Genomic DNA, 19,835 nt, shown 5'->3' with positions numbered 1-19,835 from the left:
CTTCACCATATATAGAAAAATCATTGATTTTTAAGTCTATGAGTTTTGCTTTTAATGGTTCTTTTTAAAAAATAATTTAGTTAACTTTATTTTATGTGGATTGGTGTGAAGGTATCAGATCCCCAGAAACTGGAGTTGCAGACAGTTGTTAGTTGTCATGTGGGTGCTGGGAATTGAACCCAGGTCCTCTGGAAGAACAGCCAGTGCTCTTAACCACTGAGCCATCTCTCCAGCCCCCCTGGTTTATTATTTTTACTTTATATTATGTGCATTGGTATTTTGTCTGCAGGTATGTCGAGAAAGGTTTCTCTGTAGCTTTGGAGCCTGTCCTGGAACTAGTTCTGGTAGACCAGGCTGGCCCGGAACTCACAGGTGCCTCTGCCTCCTGAGTGCTGGGATTAAAGGTGTGAGCCACCACCGTCTGGCCATGAATGTTGGAGTCTACTGCAGGTGGAGTTCCAGACAGTTGTGAGCTGCCATATGGGTGTTGGGAATTGAACTCAGGTCCTCTGGAAGAACAGTCAGTGCTCTTAACCACTGAGCCATTTCTCCAGTCTAGTGTATTAGTTTTTTTGCGTAAATGTAAGTAGAACTAGGATACAGACAGTTGTGAGCTGCCATGTGGGTGTTGGAACAAACTTGGGTCCTTTAGAATAGCAGTCAGTGCTTTAAAAAAAAAAGATTTATTTATTAATTATGTATACAGAGTTCTGCCTGTATCCCTGCATGCCAGAAGAGGGCACCAGCTTTCATTACAGACGGTTTTGGGCCACCATGTGGTTGCTAGGAATTGAACTCAAGACCTCTGGAAGAACTCAGTGCTCTTAAACCACTGAGCCATCTCTCCAGCCCTGGTCAGTGCTCTTAACCTCTCTCCGGTCCACCCTTTTATATGGGGGATCTTAATCCAGTCCTTACACTTGCACAGCAAGCGCTTTACCAGGTGAGCCATTTCCCCAGCCCCGGCATTTTCTTTTACAAATATCTATAGTACAGATTCTATAACTTCAGATAATTTATTTCAGTCTGGAATTTCACATCACGATCAGCATTTATTTGATTAGTCTCACTGCTATACAGAGTCACCTAGCTGCAGAAACTTCTCTCTCACCCTTTAGTACTGACTCTCCACAGCACCGAACAATAAGCCAGGCACACTTACTAAATAACCTCGGGGCAAACTCTGGAGACAACTGGGTCAGAAATAAGAATTTGGGGAGGTCGTCAAACACACGAAACACAGAACACCCGACAGTCCGATTTTGTTTTTGAGACAAAAGCATGTAGCCCTGGCTGCCCTGAAGCTCCTTGCACACACACAGATCCGCCTCCTCCGACTTTCTGATCGCTGGGATTAAAGGATGTGTCCCACCACGCCTGGCTTGGAAACAGATTTGTGACCAATGAAAGATCAACAGTACGTGGCTCACAACCGTGTCACGGGACGCTGCTGAATTTCTTCCTTAGTCGTCTTTCTTCAGGAAGTCGCTTTTTCCAGTCCGAGCTCTCTGGAAACTAGGTCTGCAACCAGGTTCCCAGCCCACAGCGCCCGGACCGCGCCTTTGTCCAATAGCTGAAAAACACCGGAGCCTTAGGCACTGTCTCTTTCGCTTACGCAGCCAGGCGGCGACCGGAAACAAGTGGGCGTCCCGGAAGTTGAAGGGCGTGTCCTGCTCACTTGGCTTCCTCAACATGGCGGCGCCCTTGTGTGTGGAGGTGGAGTTCGGGTGAGTGAGAGCTGGGGCGTCGTGGGGCTGGAGCGAAGCTATAGCGCCTGAAAGTCGGAACTCCCTCGACCTTCCGAGGCGACTGGCATCCTCCGAGAGCCGGGCCACCCGCCTGGCCACTGACAGGCGCGGTCTCCCTGGGCGACGAGGCCGTAAGACCGAGAATAGAGGCGCACACGGGCAGGGAGGTGCGCTGACAGTCACTCCTCGGTCGGTAACGTGTGGGGCTCGGAGGCGTTGATAGTGAGCAGGTCATCTTCCAGCTTGTTTTACCAGTGTCACTCCGAGCCCGACCCACCTTGCCTGGCATTTGGGCTCCTAAGGGGGAACACGAGTCTTTCTGTTCTTCCAGTTCTGTCTTCGGGCGGCAGTTCCCGCCTACTTTCTTCTTGGATGACGGTGTGGCCAAGATAGTGCTTCTTTCTTTTTTGTCAGACATGAGATTTAATCAGACTCGAATCTCTTTCAAAGTAGTTTGATGAGTGCCTTTTGCAGATCTGGAGCCCAGATACCAACCACGGAGGGAGCGACCAACATTGGCAGTATAGTATGCCCAAGATGAAAAGTTCCAGAATTGGGGTGCACATCATTCCTTGAAGGAACACAGGGAAAATTGAAAATCTCCTCAAATCCCTACTTTGTTCCTCCAGCACACAGAAGGTCTGTCATGGGCTCAAATGTGCAGAAGACAGACTTTGGATTTGAGAACAAAGAATCGAGGCCTCTACAGATGGGTGGTTGTTTCTAGAATCATATGGAAAAGCTAGTGTGTGTGTATGTGTGTGTGTGTGTCTGTAGATGAACAAGCTAAGTAAGGAAAAACTCTAGGATAGAATCATAAAATTCTTTCCAAATGCCTTTCTTCCCATTGGATGCCCCCTGTTCCTTTTATGTTTTCCTTCACTGGGTAGTTCATTCGCCAGTCATTTATTGAGTGCCTACCATGTGCCAGGCAGTGAGCCAGACACCGAGGATACAAAGATAAATAGCACTCTGTCTGTTCCCTACAGCGTTCAGCATTTCTGTCCCTTGGAACGGGGTAGTCTCATGAATGTTAAGTGCAGTTTAATTGATGATATTGTCTGGCTGCTTGGATCCAATTAGAACTACATTGATCTGGCCTCCTGACTGTTTTGCCTTTCTGCCCCTTAGCCCAGCTAACACCCTACCTTCCCACCTCCTAACCTGGGGAGGCGATGAGGCTGCCTGATGCTTTGCCTGGCCTTAACAGAACTGAAAAGGAGACGCTCCAGGCTCTCAGGGTTAATGTTTCTCCATAGTGAGTCATTCTTCAGATGTATTCTGTCTACAGACACTGCTGGCAACAGTAAGGAAGTCGCAAAGTAAATAAGACCCTTGCCCTCCAGAGTTCACAGATCTACACAGTTGCTTCCTTTCTAGCTTTGGCCTTTCTCTCTCTAAGAGCAATATTGAACTCCAGCAAGACTGGACAGCATTCTTTACCCACCTGTCCATTCCCTTCCACACCTCCCCACATAAGTGATCCATCAGAATTGCAGCTTCACAGGGCATGATGGCTTATGCCTATCATCGCAACACTACTTGGAAGGCAGGGGCAGTTGGATCTCTAATTTTGAGACCAGGCTAAGCTACATAGTGAGAGATCCTCCAGAATGAATGAATGAATGAATGAATTATACACACACACGCACACACATACAAACATTGCAGAAAGGCTATCTATCTATCTATGCTTGCCAGACCCAGAAGCCTTTCCTCTGTCCTCTCAATTTGGTTTTATTTGGAGACAAGAGTTCATGATATAGCATGTGCCCCTGCATGTCATTTGATAAGTTTTTTAACCTCTGACCTTTGATTAACTCTGTCACTTGACAGATATGCTTCACCTTTTATATGAATCTGAGAAGATTTTCAGAGGGGCCACAGTGCCCATTCTTTTCTCACTAGTCCTAGAAGTCTAGAAATTGTTGCCTCTGAACCCAGAATAAACATGATCCTCTTGGTGCTACCAGCTTTGTTAGGTTTAGAAGGCTTCCTATATTTTGTGTGTGTGCAGGGGGTGGTGTTTTCAAGACATTTTTTTTTTTTAATGTAACAACCTTGGCTGTCCTGGAATTCACTTTGTAGACTGTCCCAGAACTCAAGAAGTTCTCTGCCTGCCTCAGTCTCCTAAGTGCTGGGGCTGAAGGTGTGCGCCACCCTGTCTGGTTCATCTGGTTCATTGTTAGGACCAATTCTGCCATCTTTTGACATACCTTCAGAACTATTATTAATAGAGGTGGTTTTGTTTTGTGTTGTGTTTTTTGAGACATGGTATCTAAGATGGCCTATATCTCTGAACTCAGTAGATAGTGGAGAAAGTCTTAGAACTTCTGCCCCTTCTGCCTCCGTCTCCCCAGTACTGCATGCAATGCAAACACTCTACAACTAAGCTATACTTCCCAACCCTAGTAGAACATATTTTCAGTACATGCAGAACTAGAAGTATAGTACAGATGTGTTTGGAGCACCTCCTTTCCAGGCTTAAATGACCTAGATTTGATTCCCTTTCCATGAGTTTGGGAGGTGTTGGAAAGGCTAGATATACCATTGAGATCAGAGAAGTGGTCATATTCATAGGTGTAGCAAATATTTTTTAAATTTCTGCTGTGTACCAGGTCTTATTTCATTTTGAGCCTGTTTGTGCTCTATACGGTCGATGGAGTCTAAACATGGATGGGTAGATTTTTGTTGTTGTTGTTGTTGCTGTTTTTAGCTTGTTGGTTGGTCAGTCATTGAAGCAGGGTTTCATGTAACACAAGCTGACCTTAAACTCAATATATACCGGAAGATGACTTTGAATTCTTGTTTCTCCTGCTTCTACTTCCCAAGTGCTAGAATTATAGGCATGTGATACCATGCCTAGCTTTTAGATAGATATATTTTTTTTAAAACTTTTTTATGATTTATTTATCTTTATTTTATGTGCATTCGTGTGAAGGTGTCAGATCCCCTGGAACTGGATTTTCAGACAGTTGTGAGCTGCCATGTGGGTGCTAGGAATTGAACCCGGGTCCTCTGGAAGAGCAGTCAGTGCTCTTAACCGCTGAGCCATTTCTCCAGTCCTAGATAGATATATTTTAAAGCAACTAGAAAAGGTGACTGAAATGTAGCCCTGTCACTGATATTAGCAGACACATGCACCGGTAATTGGGGTATTAAGAGAAGATGGACGGATCTTAGTTAAGACTGAATGGCAGGCAAATCGTACAAAACAGAAGAGAACCTGAGGTTAGGTGTGCACTGTCTCTCACTCCAGACATGCTGACAGGAGTACTACCCTCCCTCCCCCGGGCCTAGCCAACCCAGCAGTGATGGGTCACTGGAAGCCTCACTGGTGCGCTCTTCATCTGTTTGTCAGAGGAAAAACAGGCTTGGCCTTGGAGCCTGGCACTACCAGCTTTGGCCACTCTTGATTATTTGCCTCCATTCCCACCCCACTTCTCTGACCCTCAAATCCTGAACTCCCCGCCTATCACCCTCCCCCAGCCCAGCTGCTGCATGTGCCAACCCCTGCCCAGCAGAAAGTGAGGCTCTTGGAAGGGGATAAATGGAGGTCTGTGTGGGCTTGCAGCTGAGATGGCCCTGCGCACAGCCACAGATGGGCCTTTGCTCCCCCTCCACGTTTCTGCATCAACAAAGCGTGACCTTGTTTAGATGACAGTCCCCCATGTTTCCCCCATGACAATGTTTGCCTTGCCTTTGCCTCCTAGTGGGCTGCCTCAGGACATCTCCGTCCTGAGATTGGGAAAGGATGGTGGGGAGGGAAGTACCACATCCATCAAAAGTCTGTTAGGGCCTTCTCAGTTCAGACCAACATGAAGTTTGAGATGGGAGTTAGGAAAGCAGAAGAAGAAAGAGTGTGAAACACTGAAGACCCTACCGCCCACACCAGTAGTCCTGGTTTCTGATCTTGGCTTTGAGCATCTCTGCTGTCTTGACTATCCCTTGACCAGGTGCTGGGATGCAGAAACAAACTGAACTCTGCCCTTGAGGGACTTTTTGAAAGGGCTCTGGGTTTACTTACCTTCTCTGGGCTTCAGTCCACTTTTTTGTATGGAATTAACAATGTCTGCCTCCTTCCTCCTTTGCTGGGATGGCCAGATGATGAAATGGGATGGGAGTCATCTTGTAACTGACAAGGTGATGTGAACAGCTGTACTTAGTCAGTGCTTGGGTTCTCTCTACCCCATTGCTGTGATGTGTGCACAGAAGTGCACAGGAGCAGGGTTATTTCTACCCTTACCTGACTAGAAATGCACAGGGTCTCCAGGACACCCTAGAAGGGCAGCTCAGCAATTTTAGAAGTAAAATCAAGGCTTGTAAAGGTGGGTACTTTGCCAGGGGCTGACTGGCAAGCGGACGTAGAGCCTGATTTCCTTCTTGGGACTGGCAGCTCCGAAGCCTGGGTTCTACTGCTGTGTACTAAACTATCTCTCAAGAAAGCACAGTACAGGAGGCTGTAGGCTTGGGCTCTCCACTGTTTACATCCTCTTTACCACAGCACAGAGTCAGCTTGAGGGGCAGTCACTAGTAACCAGTGAGCCTTGGTCTTTGCATCTCATCGTTCGTCACCAGCCATGCTCCCAGTTCAGGTTGTTGGGCTCATCTCAGTCCTGTTAGCAGTGACTCACCCAGCTGTCTTTCTCTGGCCCTGTTTTGCAGAGGTGGTGCGGAGCTCCTGTTTGATGGAGTGAAGAAACATCAAGTCACCTTGCCTGAGCAAGAGGGACCCTGTGAGTATTGGATTCCTGGCTGCTCTCTGGGGCCATTGGGCACGAGTGGGAAAAGTTAGGATTGTCCTGGCCAGTAGCAAAGGAAGAAGAAACTGAAAAGTATGTTTTCCCTCCTTGCTGGGGCTGGCCAGCTCTGCAAGAAGGGGTGGGAGATTGATCTTCACATGGGGAATGGCTGGAGCAGTGGCTCATCTATGAGGAGTACTGAATGCTCTTGCAGAGCACCCAGGTTTAGTTCCCAGCACCCACACTTCTGTAACTCTAATTTCAGGGGATTTAAGGCCCTCTGGTTTCTGGGCACCAGGCACAAATAAGGTACACTGACTGACACATATGCAGGAAAAACGCTCATACAGGCCAGATGTGGTAGTATACAACTTAAATCCACATTTGGGGAAGCAAAGGCAGGAAATCTAGGTGGATCTCGTGAGTTTTGAGGTTAACCTGTTCCACATAGAGAGTTCCAGGCTAGCCAGGGCTACACAGTGAGACCTTGACCTGTGTGTGTGTGTGTGTGTGTGTGTGTGTGTGTCTAGAGGGGGGCTCGAGACAGTATTTCTCAGCCCTGGCTGTCCTGGAACTCGCAGAGATCTGCCTACCTCTGTCTCCCAAGTGCTAGGATTAAAAGTGTGTGCCACCATTGCCCAGTTTGAGACCTTGTCTTAAAACAAAACAAATAGAAAAACCCCACTTATATAAAAAAAATAAATAAATTTTTAAAAATATACTGGGCATGGTAGCACACAGCTTTTATCCCAGCACTCAGTGGCAGAGACAGGCAGGAGGATTTCTGTGAATTTGAGGCCAACCTTGTCTACCCAGCAGGCTCCAGGACAGCCAGAGAGCGACCCTGTCTCAAAAAAAAAAAATTAATTAAAAAGAGGGCTCAGCAGATAAAGATACCGTAACACACACGTGTGCATAATAAAGTAAGCGTAATAAAAAAGCAGGGAGAAGAAAATTGCTCTAGGCGGTAGTGGCATACACCTTAAATCCCAGTGCAGGCATAGTGATGCTCACTTTTTTTTCACCACTATACTAATGAGGACACTTTTTTTGTTTGTTTGTTTGTTTTTTAAAACATGGTTTCTCTGTCCCAGAACTCACTCTGTAGACCAGGCTAACATGGTTTCACTGCCCTCGAACTCATTCTGTAGACCTGCTAACTTTGAGCTTCCTGAGATCCTCCTGCCTCTTGCCTCCCAAATGGTGGGATTATAGGCATGATGCTCACTTTAAATCCCAGCACCCTGGAGGCAGAGGCAGCTAGATCTCTGAGCTCAAGGCTAGCCTCATCTACATAGGACAGTCAGGGCTACATAGTGAGACCTTGTCTCCAAAAAGCATTTAAAATACGAGTTTGGGCTGAAGAAGTAGCTCAGTTGACGATTTGCTTCACATGCATAATAAAGTCCTTTATTCCATCCCCAGCACTGAATAAACCAGACCTAAAACTGGATGTGGTGGTATGACCCTATAATGTTACCACTCAGGAGGTAGAGGCAGATGACTAGAAGTTCAAAGTTATGAAGAGTTTGAAGCCAGCCCTGGGATACATAAGAGACTATATGCAAAATAAAGTACCACAAGTTATAGTTTATTTCTTCTTTTATTTTTTATAGGCATTGATTTTATGTCTGCATGTATGTCTGGGTTAGGGTGTTGGGTCCCCTGGAACTGTGGAGTTACAGACAGCTGTGAGTCACCATGTGGGTGCTGGGAAAATAAACCCGGGGGTTTATTTCCTCTTAAGGTTTGCTTGATAGAAAAAAGTGCACCCGTTCACAATTCTGTCCCCTTGTCACTCACTAGACACCCAGTAGTACTCATTTATCCCCTCTGTTAGCGGTGATGCCTTCTTTGTTCTGGTTCCTGCTTGTGCCTAACCCAAGAAGTAGCTGCCATTTCCACTGGTTGAACCAGGAGCTTTCTCTGTGTAGTCCAGGCTGTCCCTTTTCCTCTGCTGCACCATCACAGGCAAGCCCCATTCCTTCCTACTCAAGTCAACTTAAAAGGTAGCTGGGCAGGAAGGGCAGGAGCTGAGCAGCAGCTCCTGGGTGCTTTAAACTGCTTAGCATGCATTTCACAGCCTCTCTGGGGCCAGCTGTTCCTTTCTCTGCTCTCCAGGCCTGTTTGCTGATCCCTTTCCTACCTCCTCCTCTCCCCTCTCTCCCAGTCCCTGTGCAAAATTGCTTTTGAAAAGATCCACTTTCTGCTTAATTAAACAATGAGGAGCGTCCCCTCACACATCTGTAAACCTCCTTCTGAGGCCAGTTTAGCCCACAAACTGCTCCATTCTTACCCTCATTCACTTGTAAATGGAGCCTCTGAGGTTCCCCCCACCCCTCTTCTCTTTCATTCCACCCATGCCAGCTCTTTCTTCTCCCCTTTCGCTGAGGCCTGGGGTGGGAATCCCAAAAGAGCCCTGCCTTGGAGCCAGAGCCTATAGACTTGATAGGAAAGGGACAGTTTAACTTATGGACAGGATTTAGGGGCCCAGGTGGAGGTGAGAAAATAAATATATTTGTTGTCATGGGCCTTGTGCTCCAACAGACCCAGGGGACGGGAATGGCAGAAGACACACTTCTACATGGGAGAAAGCAGTTCACACGGAACAGCCCTTGTCTCCTGTGTGTTCACAGAGGCCGAATGAGGCTCTGCTGCAGCAACCGGGGCTGCATCTCTTCAGCTGGGAGCGGTTGTACTGCCGCTCTAAGGCGGTGCTCTCAGCCTTCCTGATGCTGCTGTGTGGGAACCCCCAACCACAGTTATTTCATTGCTACTTCTTAACTGTAATGTTGCTGCAGTTGTGCATTGTAATGTAAATATCTGATCCCCCAAAGGGATGGCAACCCACAGGTTGAGAACAGGTGCCCTCAGGAGCCCTGCCAGTGTAGGCTGTCAGTATTTCCTAAGCAGGAAAGGTTTATTGGGGCAAGGGATTCTGGGTGGAGGTTCCATTTTCTTTCTTATTTTATCATACAAGGTTACCCAAAATTCTTTTCCTGCCAAGTACATAATGTAGTTTGAGAATATTCCTCCACTTTTGTGACGCCCCTCCCCCAAGGGTTTTTTGATGTAGGTTCTCGTGGAACCCAAGCTGGCCTATAAACTTGCTGTGTAGCCAGGGATGACCTGATCTGCTTCAGCCTCACACGTGCTGGGATTACTGAGTTCAGCACCAAGTCCAGACTAGTGAGAGGTTTCATGCTTTCACTCTAGTGTGCACACCAAGGTTCCTGTGCACGGCCACCTTTATCTAGGTCAGGACTCTGGCAGCCCAGAGGATAAGGAATCAAGACTTGAGTACACAGCTTAGACACCCATCTGTTGAGTGTACGCTGTGTGTTTGAAGCTGATGTTCTGCTGCTAGTGTTTTGCCTTAATCCTCGCAGCAACCCTTTAGAGTGCAGATTATTATCCACGTTGGTCAGAATAAATGGTACCAATATATTGAGGTGAAGTGACTGGCCCGAGGTTATCTTGACCTCAATGCAAGCCTCTCTATTTGACCTTTTAACCATCTAACACAAAGCAGCAGCTCCTCTCCCTGCTATCCCCTGATGGGCCAGTCAAGTCTCTTGCACTGGAATCCTTGCTTTAGGGTACTTCTTCCCCAGCACTGAGTGCATGGCTGGCTATGGACTGCACAGCCTTGGAATGTGAATCTTCCCACACAGCTTGCCCCAGGAGCTAGACCAACCTTTGGCATCTTACAGATCCAAACACCTAAAATGGGAGGAAGATAGTGGGAGGGATGACATGTGCTTGTAACTGCAACACGGTGGGAGACTGAGACAAGAGTATTGTCCGAGGCAGGAACTCAGGCCAGCCTGGGCAACCTGGGAAGGAAGACCAGTGTATGGGCCCCACCCCCTTCCTTCCTTCCTTCCTTCTTTCCTTCTCTCTCTCTCTCTCTCTCTCTCTCTCTCTCTCTCCCTCTCGGTTTTTCTTTCTTTCCTTTTTCATTTTGTTTTTCAAGACATGGTTTCTGTGTGGTCCTGACTGTCCTGGAACTCACTATGTAGACCAGGCAGGCCTTGAACTCAGAGATCCACCTGCCTCTGCCTCCCGAGTGCTGGGAGTAAAGGTGTGCACCACCACCTCCCTGCTATAACCTCTTTTATTTCTGTTGCTCCCATCTGGCTTCCAGTGAGCACATATCATATTCTACAGAAAGCCCCAGCACTACCTGGTTTGTGGCACACCTCTCTCTAAAGCTAGGGTTCTGGGCGATGGGCAGAGCATGTAGAAAACCAACATATTTGAGAGTCCAGAGGAGAAGCTTTTTTCCCTGGATTCAGGAGTAATTGATAGTCTAGGCACAACTCCAAGATTGTCTTATTTGATCCTTATAATAACACATTCTTTTTTCAAAAAAGTTTTATGCACATAGGTATTTTGCCTACATATAATCTGGCACCATGATGCCTGGTACCCACGGAGATCAGAGCAGGGCATCAGATCCCCAAGAACTGGAGTTGTAGATGATTCTGAAATGCCATATAAGTGATGAGAGTGAGACCTGGGCCCTTTGCAAGAACAGCTAGTGCTTTAACTATCTCTTTAGATCTACATTCTTCGTTCAAAATTTTAAAAGTTTTATTTTTGTATATGTGAATGTGAATGTGTATGAGTGTGTGTGTGTGTGTGTGTGTGAGAGAGAGAGAGAGAGAGAGAGAGAGAGAGAGAACCTAACAACTCTGGTCCTCTGGAAGAGTAGCAAGCACTCTTACCTGCTGAGCCTTCTCTCCAGCCCAAGAATTATGCAGTCTTACCTCATTTTTTTTTCTTTTTTAAAGAAAGCTGAGGCTCTGAGAAGTCCCTTCCTAAGGTCATATGACTAGGAAGGAATGGAGTTCCACTTAAAACTAAAACTGGCAGGCATGGTGATGCAGACCTGCAGTTCCAGGATTGGCTGGGGTTCTTTAGCCACACAGCAGGTTTACGGTCCGCCTGGCTACTTGAGACTCTTGTCTCAGGTAAACCATTATGACTGTCACCTTCTCCCACTAGCATCTTGGGAGAGAGCTGTGAGAGCGACATCCCTGAGCCCTCGGACTCCGCTCTGGGAGCAGCAGTGGGAGTACCATGTTGTGGCGGGGCAGAGAAGCTTAGAGACATGGGGCCAGGAGACACACACCTCGTCAGGGCCACTAGGCTTTCGAAGGAGGGAGCAACCTCATTTGGAGCAGGCTTTCCCAGGGGCTCTAATGCTATTCTTCCTGCCTTGTCCTTTCTGCTGCCTTGAACCTGCCAGTTGCGTGGTACCTCAGCTCTTCCCATATGTGCTTCCTTCTGTCCAGAACACTTCCCCCACCCAAGCCCATTCATCCTTCAGGCCGAAAGCTTCAGTGTTAACACTCTTGGAAAGGCTCTTCCTGCTCCCGAAGGAGTTAGCACACACCACAGCTAATTAAGTAATGTCTGCCACCTCTGCTGCCCTCTCACAAGGAAGGCTCTGTATCCATCTTGCTGGCCACCATTACCCTAGTGCCATCACAGGATAGTTGCTCAATAAATGTTTGTCCTGTGAATGGCGCGTCCGGGAGGGAGACCTTGCTCAGAAGGAGTGGGAAGGAAGGAAGATAGTGGGAAGGCAAAAGGAAGGTTCCTTACCCCCATCTATTCCAGAGCCACCCCAAGCCACCATCCCTGACTCTGCTTAACCCTTCCTCCTCCCCTGGGCGCCTTTGGAAGCCGACCATCTGGCTTGGAGCCTATTTGCATATTGTCTGGGCCTCAGCAAGCCAAGCAAGATGTCCCCGGGGGTGCGTTTCAGGCCAGGCTGAGTGGCCCTTGCAGCCTGAGAAGGGAGCCATGAGTTCCACCTCTCCCCACCCCCAAATCCAGGCACAGGGACAATACAGGCTGCTGTGATGCAGCAGCCTCACCATGGTAACATGCTATCAAAAATGTAGGCGGGCCTGGAGTGGGGGGCAGGCAGAAGAGGGAGGGAGTGACCTCGGCAAATAAGAGCATCATGATAAATGAGCCAGCACTGGGCAGCAGACTCATCCCCCAGCCACCCCTCTGGGAGTCCATGACAGTGTCATCATGTGGATGACCCCAACATGACCACTATTCCTCCATTATTCCCAACCTCTCGAGAGTGGAGCAGAAGCACCCTCTTTGAAGGGAGCCAGGGATATTCCCCAGGAGAATCCTGATTCTATGCCAGCAAGCCGGGACTGTCATATATAGCCTGTGGTCACTGGGCCAACCTCTTCCCCATTCTTCCGTGTTCAAACACAAGCACAGCCCTGGCTACTGAGGCTAACTGATGCCTGGTTAATGGATGTGTCAGACTTCAATAGTTCTATCGAACAGCCACAAGATATATGGGCTGGCGGCCCACCAGACAGTGCCAAAATGGAGGCCAAGGGGATTCAGAGCCAAGGGGATGCCTCTACAACTTTGGCCTTGGGGAAGAGTCCACCAAGAGTCCAAATGCAGCCTGAGGGAGGCAGCACCCTTCTTTCTTGCCTTGGGGACTACACATTTGCTTAGTTAAGTGGGAATTTTAGCCAGGCTGTGGTGACACACGCCTTTAATCTCAGCACTTGGGAGACAGAGGCAGGCGAATATCTGTGAGTTTGAGGCCAGCCTAATCTATAGAGCAAGTTCCAGGACAGCCAGGGCTACACAGAGAAACCATGTCTCAGGGGGGAAAATAGAATTTTAAATTGGGAAATGACAGTTTTAGTCCATGCACACTGCTTCTTGCCCTGTGGGATGTTTGTCCAGCAGAAAAAGGACTAGTTTATCCACGCTGCACCTTCCCACCTTCTAACCCTACCCAAGCTAGATTTTGCCTGTGCATTGCAGTGTGAAGCTCACAGAGTGAAACTTCCCTGTGTCTTAGTAGCCCTTTATTTCAGGGCTTTGTGCTCTAGGCAGGGTAGCTCAGGCCACATTCTCACCTTGCTTGAACTTAGCCTCAGAGCTTTGTCTCAGGTGAATCAAAGGCAGCTGACCCCTCTAAGACAGTGACTCAGGACAAGCTCCCTGTGGCTTCCTAAATGCTACTTGTTTCTCTAGGACCTTTGTTCCCAAGTCATCTGTGAGAGCAGATGAGAGATCTGAGTGAAGAGTGGTGGAGGCCCCGGGTACCACAGCCACTGTAGATGCAGACCAACCCAGTTTGCTATGGGCTGGTCCTCTGCTCCTAGGAAAGGCTGGTAACCCTGGAGACCACTGCCTCCGCATGCTGCACAAAGAAGCTGGTGGCCATCCCAGGAGGCAGGACAGGAGAGGTCTCTGCAGCCCAGAACCTCTTCTTGCCTTGGCAAGGTGGCCACCCCCCAGGGCGATGCAGAAGTGGTAGAATGAGCAAGGATTTGTCAGTGTCTGCTGGTGAGGAGCCTTGTCTCCCTCTGCTAGAGGAAATTAACTGATGTTATCGGCTCAGCCATTGTTTTTCTCCCTCACAAAGGGAAATATATGCAGACCCTGCCTGTGAGCAAAGCTGAGGCCTCCCTAGCTGGACTGGCAGGAGAGATAAAGGTGGCAGTGGCTCTTTGATGCCCTCTAAACAGCCTTGTTGAGGGAGCATCAGCCCAGCTCTGTCTCTGAATTCTTTTTTTTTAAAAATCCTTTTCAATTATATGTACATATGTGTGGGCATATGCATGTGTAAGTGCATATAGAGTTTAGAAGAAGGTATTGGGTCCCTGGGAACTGGAGGCATAGGTGGCCATAAGCCACCCAGTGTGAGTGCTGGGAACTGAACTTGGATCCTCTGAAAGAACAGTACCTCCCTTTCACCACTAAGCCCTCTCTCCAGCTCCTGTCCCTGCTGTTTGTAGCTCCTCCCACTGCCTTCAGCTGTGCAATGACCACTTTCTCTGAAGACCCTCCTCACAGTCACTGGCCTCTCCTAATCAGGCTTCTGGCCCTGTGAGTCCCATGTTCATTTTCTTCTGTGCTGGGAATGAGTTGGCTTTGACCTTGGTTTGTTCTGTCTCTAGGGGACATCCGGAACCTCCTTGTGTGGATCAAGAAGAACTTGCTAAAAGAGCGGCCAGAGCTGTTCATCCAGGGAGAGAGTGTGTGAGTTCCCTTCCCTGTTCCTGAGCAAGGCAGAGAGAGGGAAGGTTGTCTAAGTCTTTGGTTCTGAATATCTTATCCTCTTGAGTCACCTATTTTCTCAAACTCCTCTGAGGAAAGAGCCATATTTTAGTCTGTTTCTAGTTCTCTTATTACCACACTAGCCTGATTGAGGTTCTTAAAACCTGTATAAAAGGAGCCTGGTAAATTTTCCCAAAAGTTTGCGTTATGCTTCTGGCTACTACCGAATGCAGGAACTTTGCCTCTCCTGGCCTCAGCTCTCCTCTGTACAGAAAGTACCAAGAAAGCCATGCTGCCCAGGGTCCCCTCATCCTGGTCTAGGGCAGTGGTCCCGTAGACCTTTCCTCATGTGAGAAGCATTCTTTATCAGTGGTGTCACTTGTGGCTGGTTGAACCCTCAAAGTTGGCCAGGGTGCCCGAGAAGCTAAATGCGCCTTTTCACCTGGGTGTGGTGGCACACACCTTTAATACCAGCTCTTTGTGGTCAGAGGCTGGTGGATCTCTATAAGTTGTAGGCCTGTCTGTCTACTACAGGGTTCTAGGACAGCAAGGTCTGTGTAGTAAGACCCTCAAAAACAAAACAAAAGGCTGCAGTGGGAGGATTGTCACAAGTTCGAGGATAGTGTGAGCTACATAGCAAGAATCTGTCTTAAAAATCAAACCAGACTGAAGAGATTGGATAGAGGCTGAGAGCAAGTACTATTCTCCCAGAGGACTGAGTTTGATTCCCAAACCCACATCAGGTAGCTCACAACTGTCTGTCACCTCCCTCCAGCTCTGACTCCTTCAGCCTCTGCTACACCTGCACTCACCTGTACGCACATACACAGAATTTAAAATTAAATAAATAACACTAAAATATTCCATTTTCTCTTTGGTCCTTGAAATGGCTGTGTGTGGTCAGTAGGTACAGTGTGAGACATCACAGAACTGAGATTCCAGGTTATCACAGCACATACCACTCAGACACACAGCTCCCCACCTGTTCCAGCCTGCTAGCAAAAACCAGGTTCCTCATGCCAAGTCATTCCACTTCTAAACAAGGATGGTCTCCTGTCAAGGAGACAGGCCGTGAAATGGGGAGACTCTTTTGTCTGCCTTCAAGAGTGGGTCAGCCTGTTGGCTAGGACTGTTCTCCAGTCTCCAGCTTCTGGCCCAGCAGTCCTGGAGGCCACCTGCAAGGACACCAATGCAACCACGACTGCTCTCAAGCATTTAGCCACTGGCAGCCTTTTTTGACCCAGAAGAGCTGAGCTTGCTTCCTCCAGAATAGGTATCCTGGAGGTCTAGAAGCCAAAGCCTTCCTTTCCAGAGCCTAGGAGAGTAAGATTAGACACTGGAAAAAATAGATTCCTTTTGCTGGTTACTAAGACATAGTGGCAAGCAAGCCATTTTGTTGTATCCCTCAACGATCCTTGTGGGGCAGACCTTATAATTGGCTCTGTTTTCACATGAAGAAAGCTGATGTTCAGAGAAGTAAAATGCCTTGCCTGAAGTCTGGGTGGTGGGTAATGCTGACCCTTGCCCCTTTTCTTGAAGATGCCCTCAAGACCCTGATTGTCTGACCTGCTTTTCTGACTATGCAGACTGTAGCCTCCACTTGGTGGGAAGTCAGGAGGAAAGGTTCCTCCACACTTCTGCAGCCCACAGGCTCTGAGCCTCCTTCCTTCCACTTCCTGCCCCTCACTACCCTCTTTCCCACAGGCGGCCAGGAATTCTGGTGCTGATTAATGATGCCGACTGGGAACTGCTGGTCAGTACCTCCGTGACATTCTTTCCTAGCCCTGCCTTCAGTGGGAAAACCCCGGGCCTCTGAGCAGTCCAAGTCGGGGCTGGGAAATCTCTGTCTCATTTGTACCCCCACCCTCCATGGGGCTATTCCTGTCTTCCATCTCAAATAAGGAGGGATTGAATGGCTGCCGGGGAGGGAGGCAGGGAGTGCACCCATCCTGGAGATTTGAAAGTTGATGTGTAAAATCTCCATTTTTCTGGTGAGGTTTTTCTTTCATTCCCAGAATAGCCACCTTTATCTTTCTCTTCCCTGTTCCAACACCTGGCAATGACCCGGACCGTGTTCTGATGGTCCCTGTCCCTCTTTCCTACCCCAGGGGGAGCTGGACTACCAGCTGCAGGACCAGGACAGCATCCTCTTCATCTCCACACTGCACGGCGGCTGAGGGCTCCTCTGGGAGCCCAAGCACCTTTGTAAGGGGAGCACAGGACAACCACACCTCTCCTTGGGCCCTGCTTCCAAGTCCTCAGTCCCCCTTGGCTGCCTCCTTCTCTGCTGTACCCCTGAACTCCCTCTAGGCAGGGAAAAGAGGCCAGGTGCTAAAAATGAGCCTTTCTGGGCAGGGCACGTGAGCAGGGAGGAAAAGCAGACGCCTGAGCCCAGCACTCCTTCCCGCAGCTGAGGTGGTGGAGGGTGTTTCTGGTATACGTCAGGAGTGGAGGGGGCTCTATGCCCAGGTGACCCAGCTGCTTGCCACTCCTTGTGTCTTGGTATATCTAAGCACTGAGTGACTGCCTGAAAGGCACTCCAGTTCCTGAGACATCTTCATGGGGAAGATGGATGAACTGGAGTAACTGATAAGAAGCCCCTCTCTTGCCAAAGATTAGAGGGGCCTCCGCCTCAGTTTCCCCATCTGGACACTGAAGACTCTGCTTGTCCCCCACTGATGTCATTATGGAACCCCAGCTGGGGTCCCCTATTCACTGCTCACCTCCCTCCCCTCCACCCAGCAGCTGCTCTCCTAGCCACACCCCTCCTCTCCCCCCAGCCCTTGACCCTGGCTGGCCTCCCCCCTACATAGGCTACCAGATGGGCTCCTGAGACACTCTCCAGACTGCCTACAACTCTTTCTGCTAGGGAGAGAATGTAAAGAAGTAACCTAACCTTAGACAGCAGGCAGGGCCTCCGTGTGTATATAACTCCTAGCTTCCTGAAACAAGCAAGGTTTGAATGTGCAGCACCTGGTAGACAGAGGATTGTGTCCCCCTTTCCTCCATCCCTTCTGGAAATGTGGGGACCTTGTGCCTACAGTAGCTGGCCTTGGGCAAATAAAAAGACTAGCCTTGCTTGGAGCTTCATCCTTAGAAACTGGTGGTACCCTGTATTCCTCAAATCTATGGCTCTGTTCTGGCCAAAGGCTCAGATGGCCTTCACCTGAAAGGCTCACACACGCACTATTCCAAAGAGAGGTGGTTTAGTAGGGCCATCTGGAGAAAAGAGTGTAGACCCTAATGATCAGTCCTGCTCCTGAGCCATTCTCACCCACCGGTCTAAGCCTAGGCTTTGTTCTGCCAACTGCAGTCAGCAGTTCCAGAACCCAGAAGAGGGCTGGCCTGAGTAAGACTGCTGAGCCCGGGGACTTCCATGACCTGCAGAAAAAAGCTTCATCTGACCCTAAGTGTTGCTTTATGTTAAATGTCAGTAAGAACGGAATTCTTTTCCCTACATAGAGTTTCTAATGTGGACCATTGTTGGGGAGTGAAGAACATATGACCCCCTGGTTGGTGAGCCTTCCCCGGACACTGCCACAGAGCAGACCCTTAGGCTTGTGTGGATGGGAGCAGCCATGTTGGGGTTACTGATAAGGACTGACTGGGTGCACCTGAAAGCCAGTGTTGGGTCTAAGAGCTATTGAGACTGCTGATGTCAGGCCTTGTCACCATTCTCACAGCTTGTCATTTTTAGAGGGTCAGCCTGTCCCTGGTCCCTGCAGTACCTCCTGAGCTGCAGCTACTAGAGTTAAGTTCTGGGATGCCTTCTGCAGCTGATGTGGGTAGGGGATTTCCCTGCTGCTGTGGCATCCCAGTTAATACTGAGAATTCAGGAAGATGGGCTGAGGAAAACGGCTTTCCCCATTCCGGGTGCCAGTGCCTTCGCACAAATTGACCAGAGCCCGTTTATCCCAGTCCACTCGGGTCATTTTAGTTTCTGGCAGAAAGGGGTCAGAGACAGGTGACTCGGCCCATCAGCACCCAACAGCCTCCCTCCCATTGCAACTCATGGCCCTTGCTTTTGAGGAAATAAACAAGTCCCACTACCTCCGAAGATTTTTCTTTAATGAAAAGGATTCGTTTATCCAAGTTATTTTGAAAGCCGAGGCGGTTGCCCGGCGGGAGCGCATCATTCCTCAGCTTTTCCGTTTCTGGCAGCGGTGGGAGGCTCAGCCCATCAGTCGGTCCGGAGGAGCTTGTGGGAGGGGTTGGTTGACTGGTTTGGGATATACGGGTTGATTTCGGATTTTTTTGTTGGTGTTGTTTAGGAGTACTGGTTAAGGGACAGGTTAGGACAAATTCTAAACGAGTTAGCAAACGAATTCTGCTGGCATCTGCCTTCACCCCCGACTAACTGCGGCTCTGGCCAAGGACTGGCTGCAGGAACCACATTCGGGTCCCGCCGCCGTGTGCCAGCTTCGTTAAGGCAGAAATTTGAAAACGGGAAAACCGGTGCGATCAACTGGAGGACCCTGCAGCCGACATGGGTCACCCGCAGAGGAGGAGACGAAGGAAGGAGGCAAGGATGAGGATGGCGGCGCTGGTCACAAGGACTAGTGTCCCTTCTTTGCGCGCCAATCTGGGGCCACTATGCTCGTGAGGGACCTGCCAGCTGCTGCCCCAGGGGTCTCCCAGCATGGAGCTCCTCTCTGCGGACCTCGTTTCTGTTGAGCCCGGAGCTCAACCACAGATGTCCAGCCACAATTCTCGGTTGGCCGCAGACTCGTACAAGAATTGCGTTTGGACAATCAGTGGCGAAGCCCCTGAGTTCAGGGCCCCGGTTTCCTGCGGGGTTCTGCCTGGCTCCTTAAAAGCGCACACCAGATCTCGGGAGCTGCGCGTCGGAATACCTCGCAGAAGCTCATCAGTCGCAGCTCATCCCGCGGTAAGGTGGACGAGCCGGCATGCAGATCCCAGCCCTGCACGGGCATCCCCATCGCCCCCAGCTTGTTTCCTTCCATCGTGGCCAAGGGTCCCTAGAGTAACCCGCGTTGTGTCTCCGGGCTACCCCAGTTTGGAGGAATATCCTGTCAGGCCCAGGGAACCCTGACTCCCCTCTCCCCGCCCCCAGACTAGGCTCTCCGGGAATCCAGAAACGGGCCCTAGGCCGGTGTGGCTTCTCTGAGCCTGGGGTCTAGGGTGCTGGACTCACAGGGGCCCCCTCCCCCGCCCGGCCCCGCGCACGCACCGGCTCGGGCGCTCTCTGCTTCCTTGTGGCTGAGTCGCTGGTGGCGGTAGCCCGGGCGGCGGGGAGCGCCGGAATGCGCCGCCGGGTCAC

At 49.6% G+C, this 19,835-nt stretch overlaps 2 protein-coding genes across 2 annotated transcripts in view; both read left to right on the top strand.

Moving 5' to 3' along the window:
- Nucleotides 1-1,580: 1,580 nt before the first annotated feature.
- On the top strand, nucleotides 1,581-17,632 carry Urm1 (ubiquitin related modifier 1). The gene is made up of 5 exons (XM_048431913.3): nucleotides 1,581-1,727; nucleotides 6,414-6,484; nucleotides 14,455-14,536; nucleotides 16,259-16,307; nucleotides 16,663-17,632. Exons 1-5 carry the CDS (start codon nucleotides 1,693-1,695, stop codon nucleotides 16,729-16,731), a joined length of 306 nt encoding a protein of 101 aa, XP_048287870.1. The 5' UTR covers nucleotides 1,581-1,692; the 3' UTR covers nucleotides 16,732-17,632.
- A 145-nt stretch (nucleotides 17,633-17,777) lies between these two features.
- Nucleotides 17,778-19,835, top strand: part of Cercam (cerebral endothelial cell adhesion molecule) — a 34,316-nt gene continuing 32,258 nt past the window's right edge. The window contains exon 1 of the mRNA XM_085681432.2: nucleotides 17,778-19,442. The gene's annotated coding sequence lies outside the window, so the exon portion shown is untranslated. The remainder of the gene's footprint in view (nucleotides 19,443-19,835) is intronic.

This window comes from Myodes glareolus, chromosome 21 (assembly GCF_982192425.1).
Source record: "Myodes glareolus chromosome 21, mMyoGla1.1, whole genome shotgun sequence".
Lineage (NCBI taxonomy): Eukaryota > Metazoa > Chordata > Mammalia > Rodentia > Cricetidae > Myodes > Myodes glareolus.
This window is presented reverse-complemented; position numbering and strand designations above follow the sequence as displayed.

Bases quoted from the DNA above. Each gene is read 5' to 3' on its own strand.
- Urm1 (XM_048431913.3), top strand. From the start codon at position 1,693: ATGGCGGCGCCCTTGTGTGTGGAGGTGGAGTTCGG. The intron at 1,728-6,413 runs GTGAGTGAGAGC...CCTGTTTTGCAG, and splicing joins TGTGTGGAGGTGGAGTTCGG to AGGTGGTGCGGAGCTCCTGT. The intron at 16,308-16,662 runs GTCAGTACCTCC...TTCCTACCCCAG, and splicing joins ATGCCGACTGGGAACTGCTG to GGGGAGCTGGACTACCAGCT.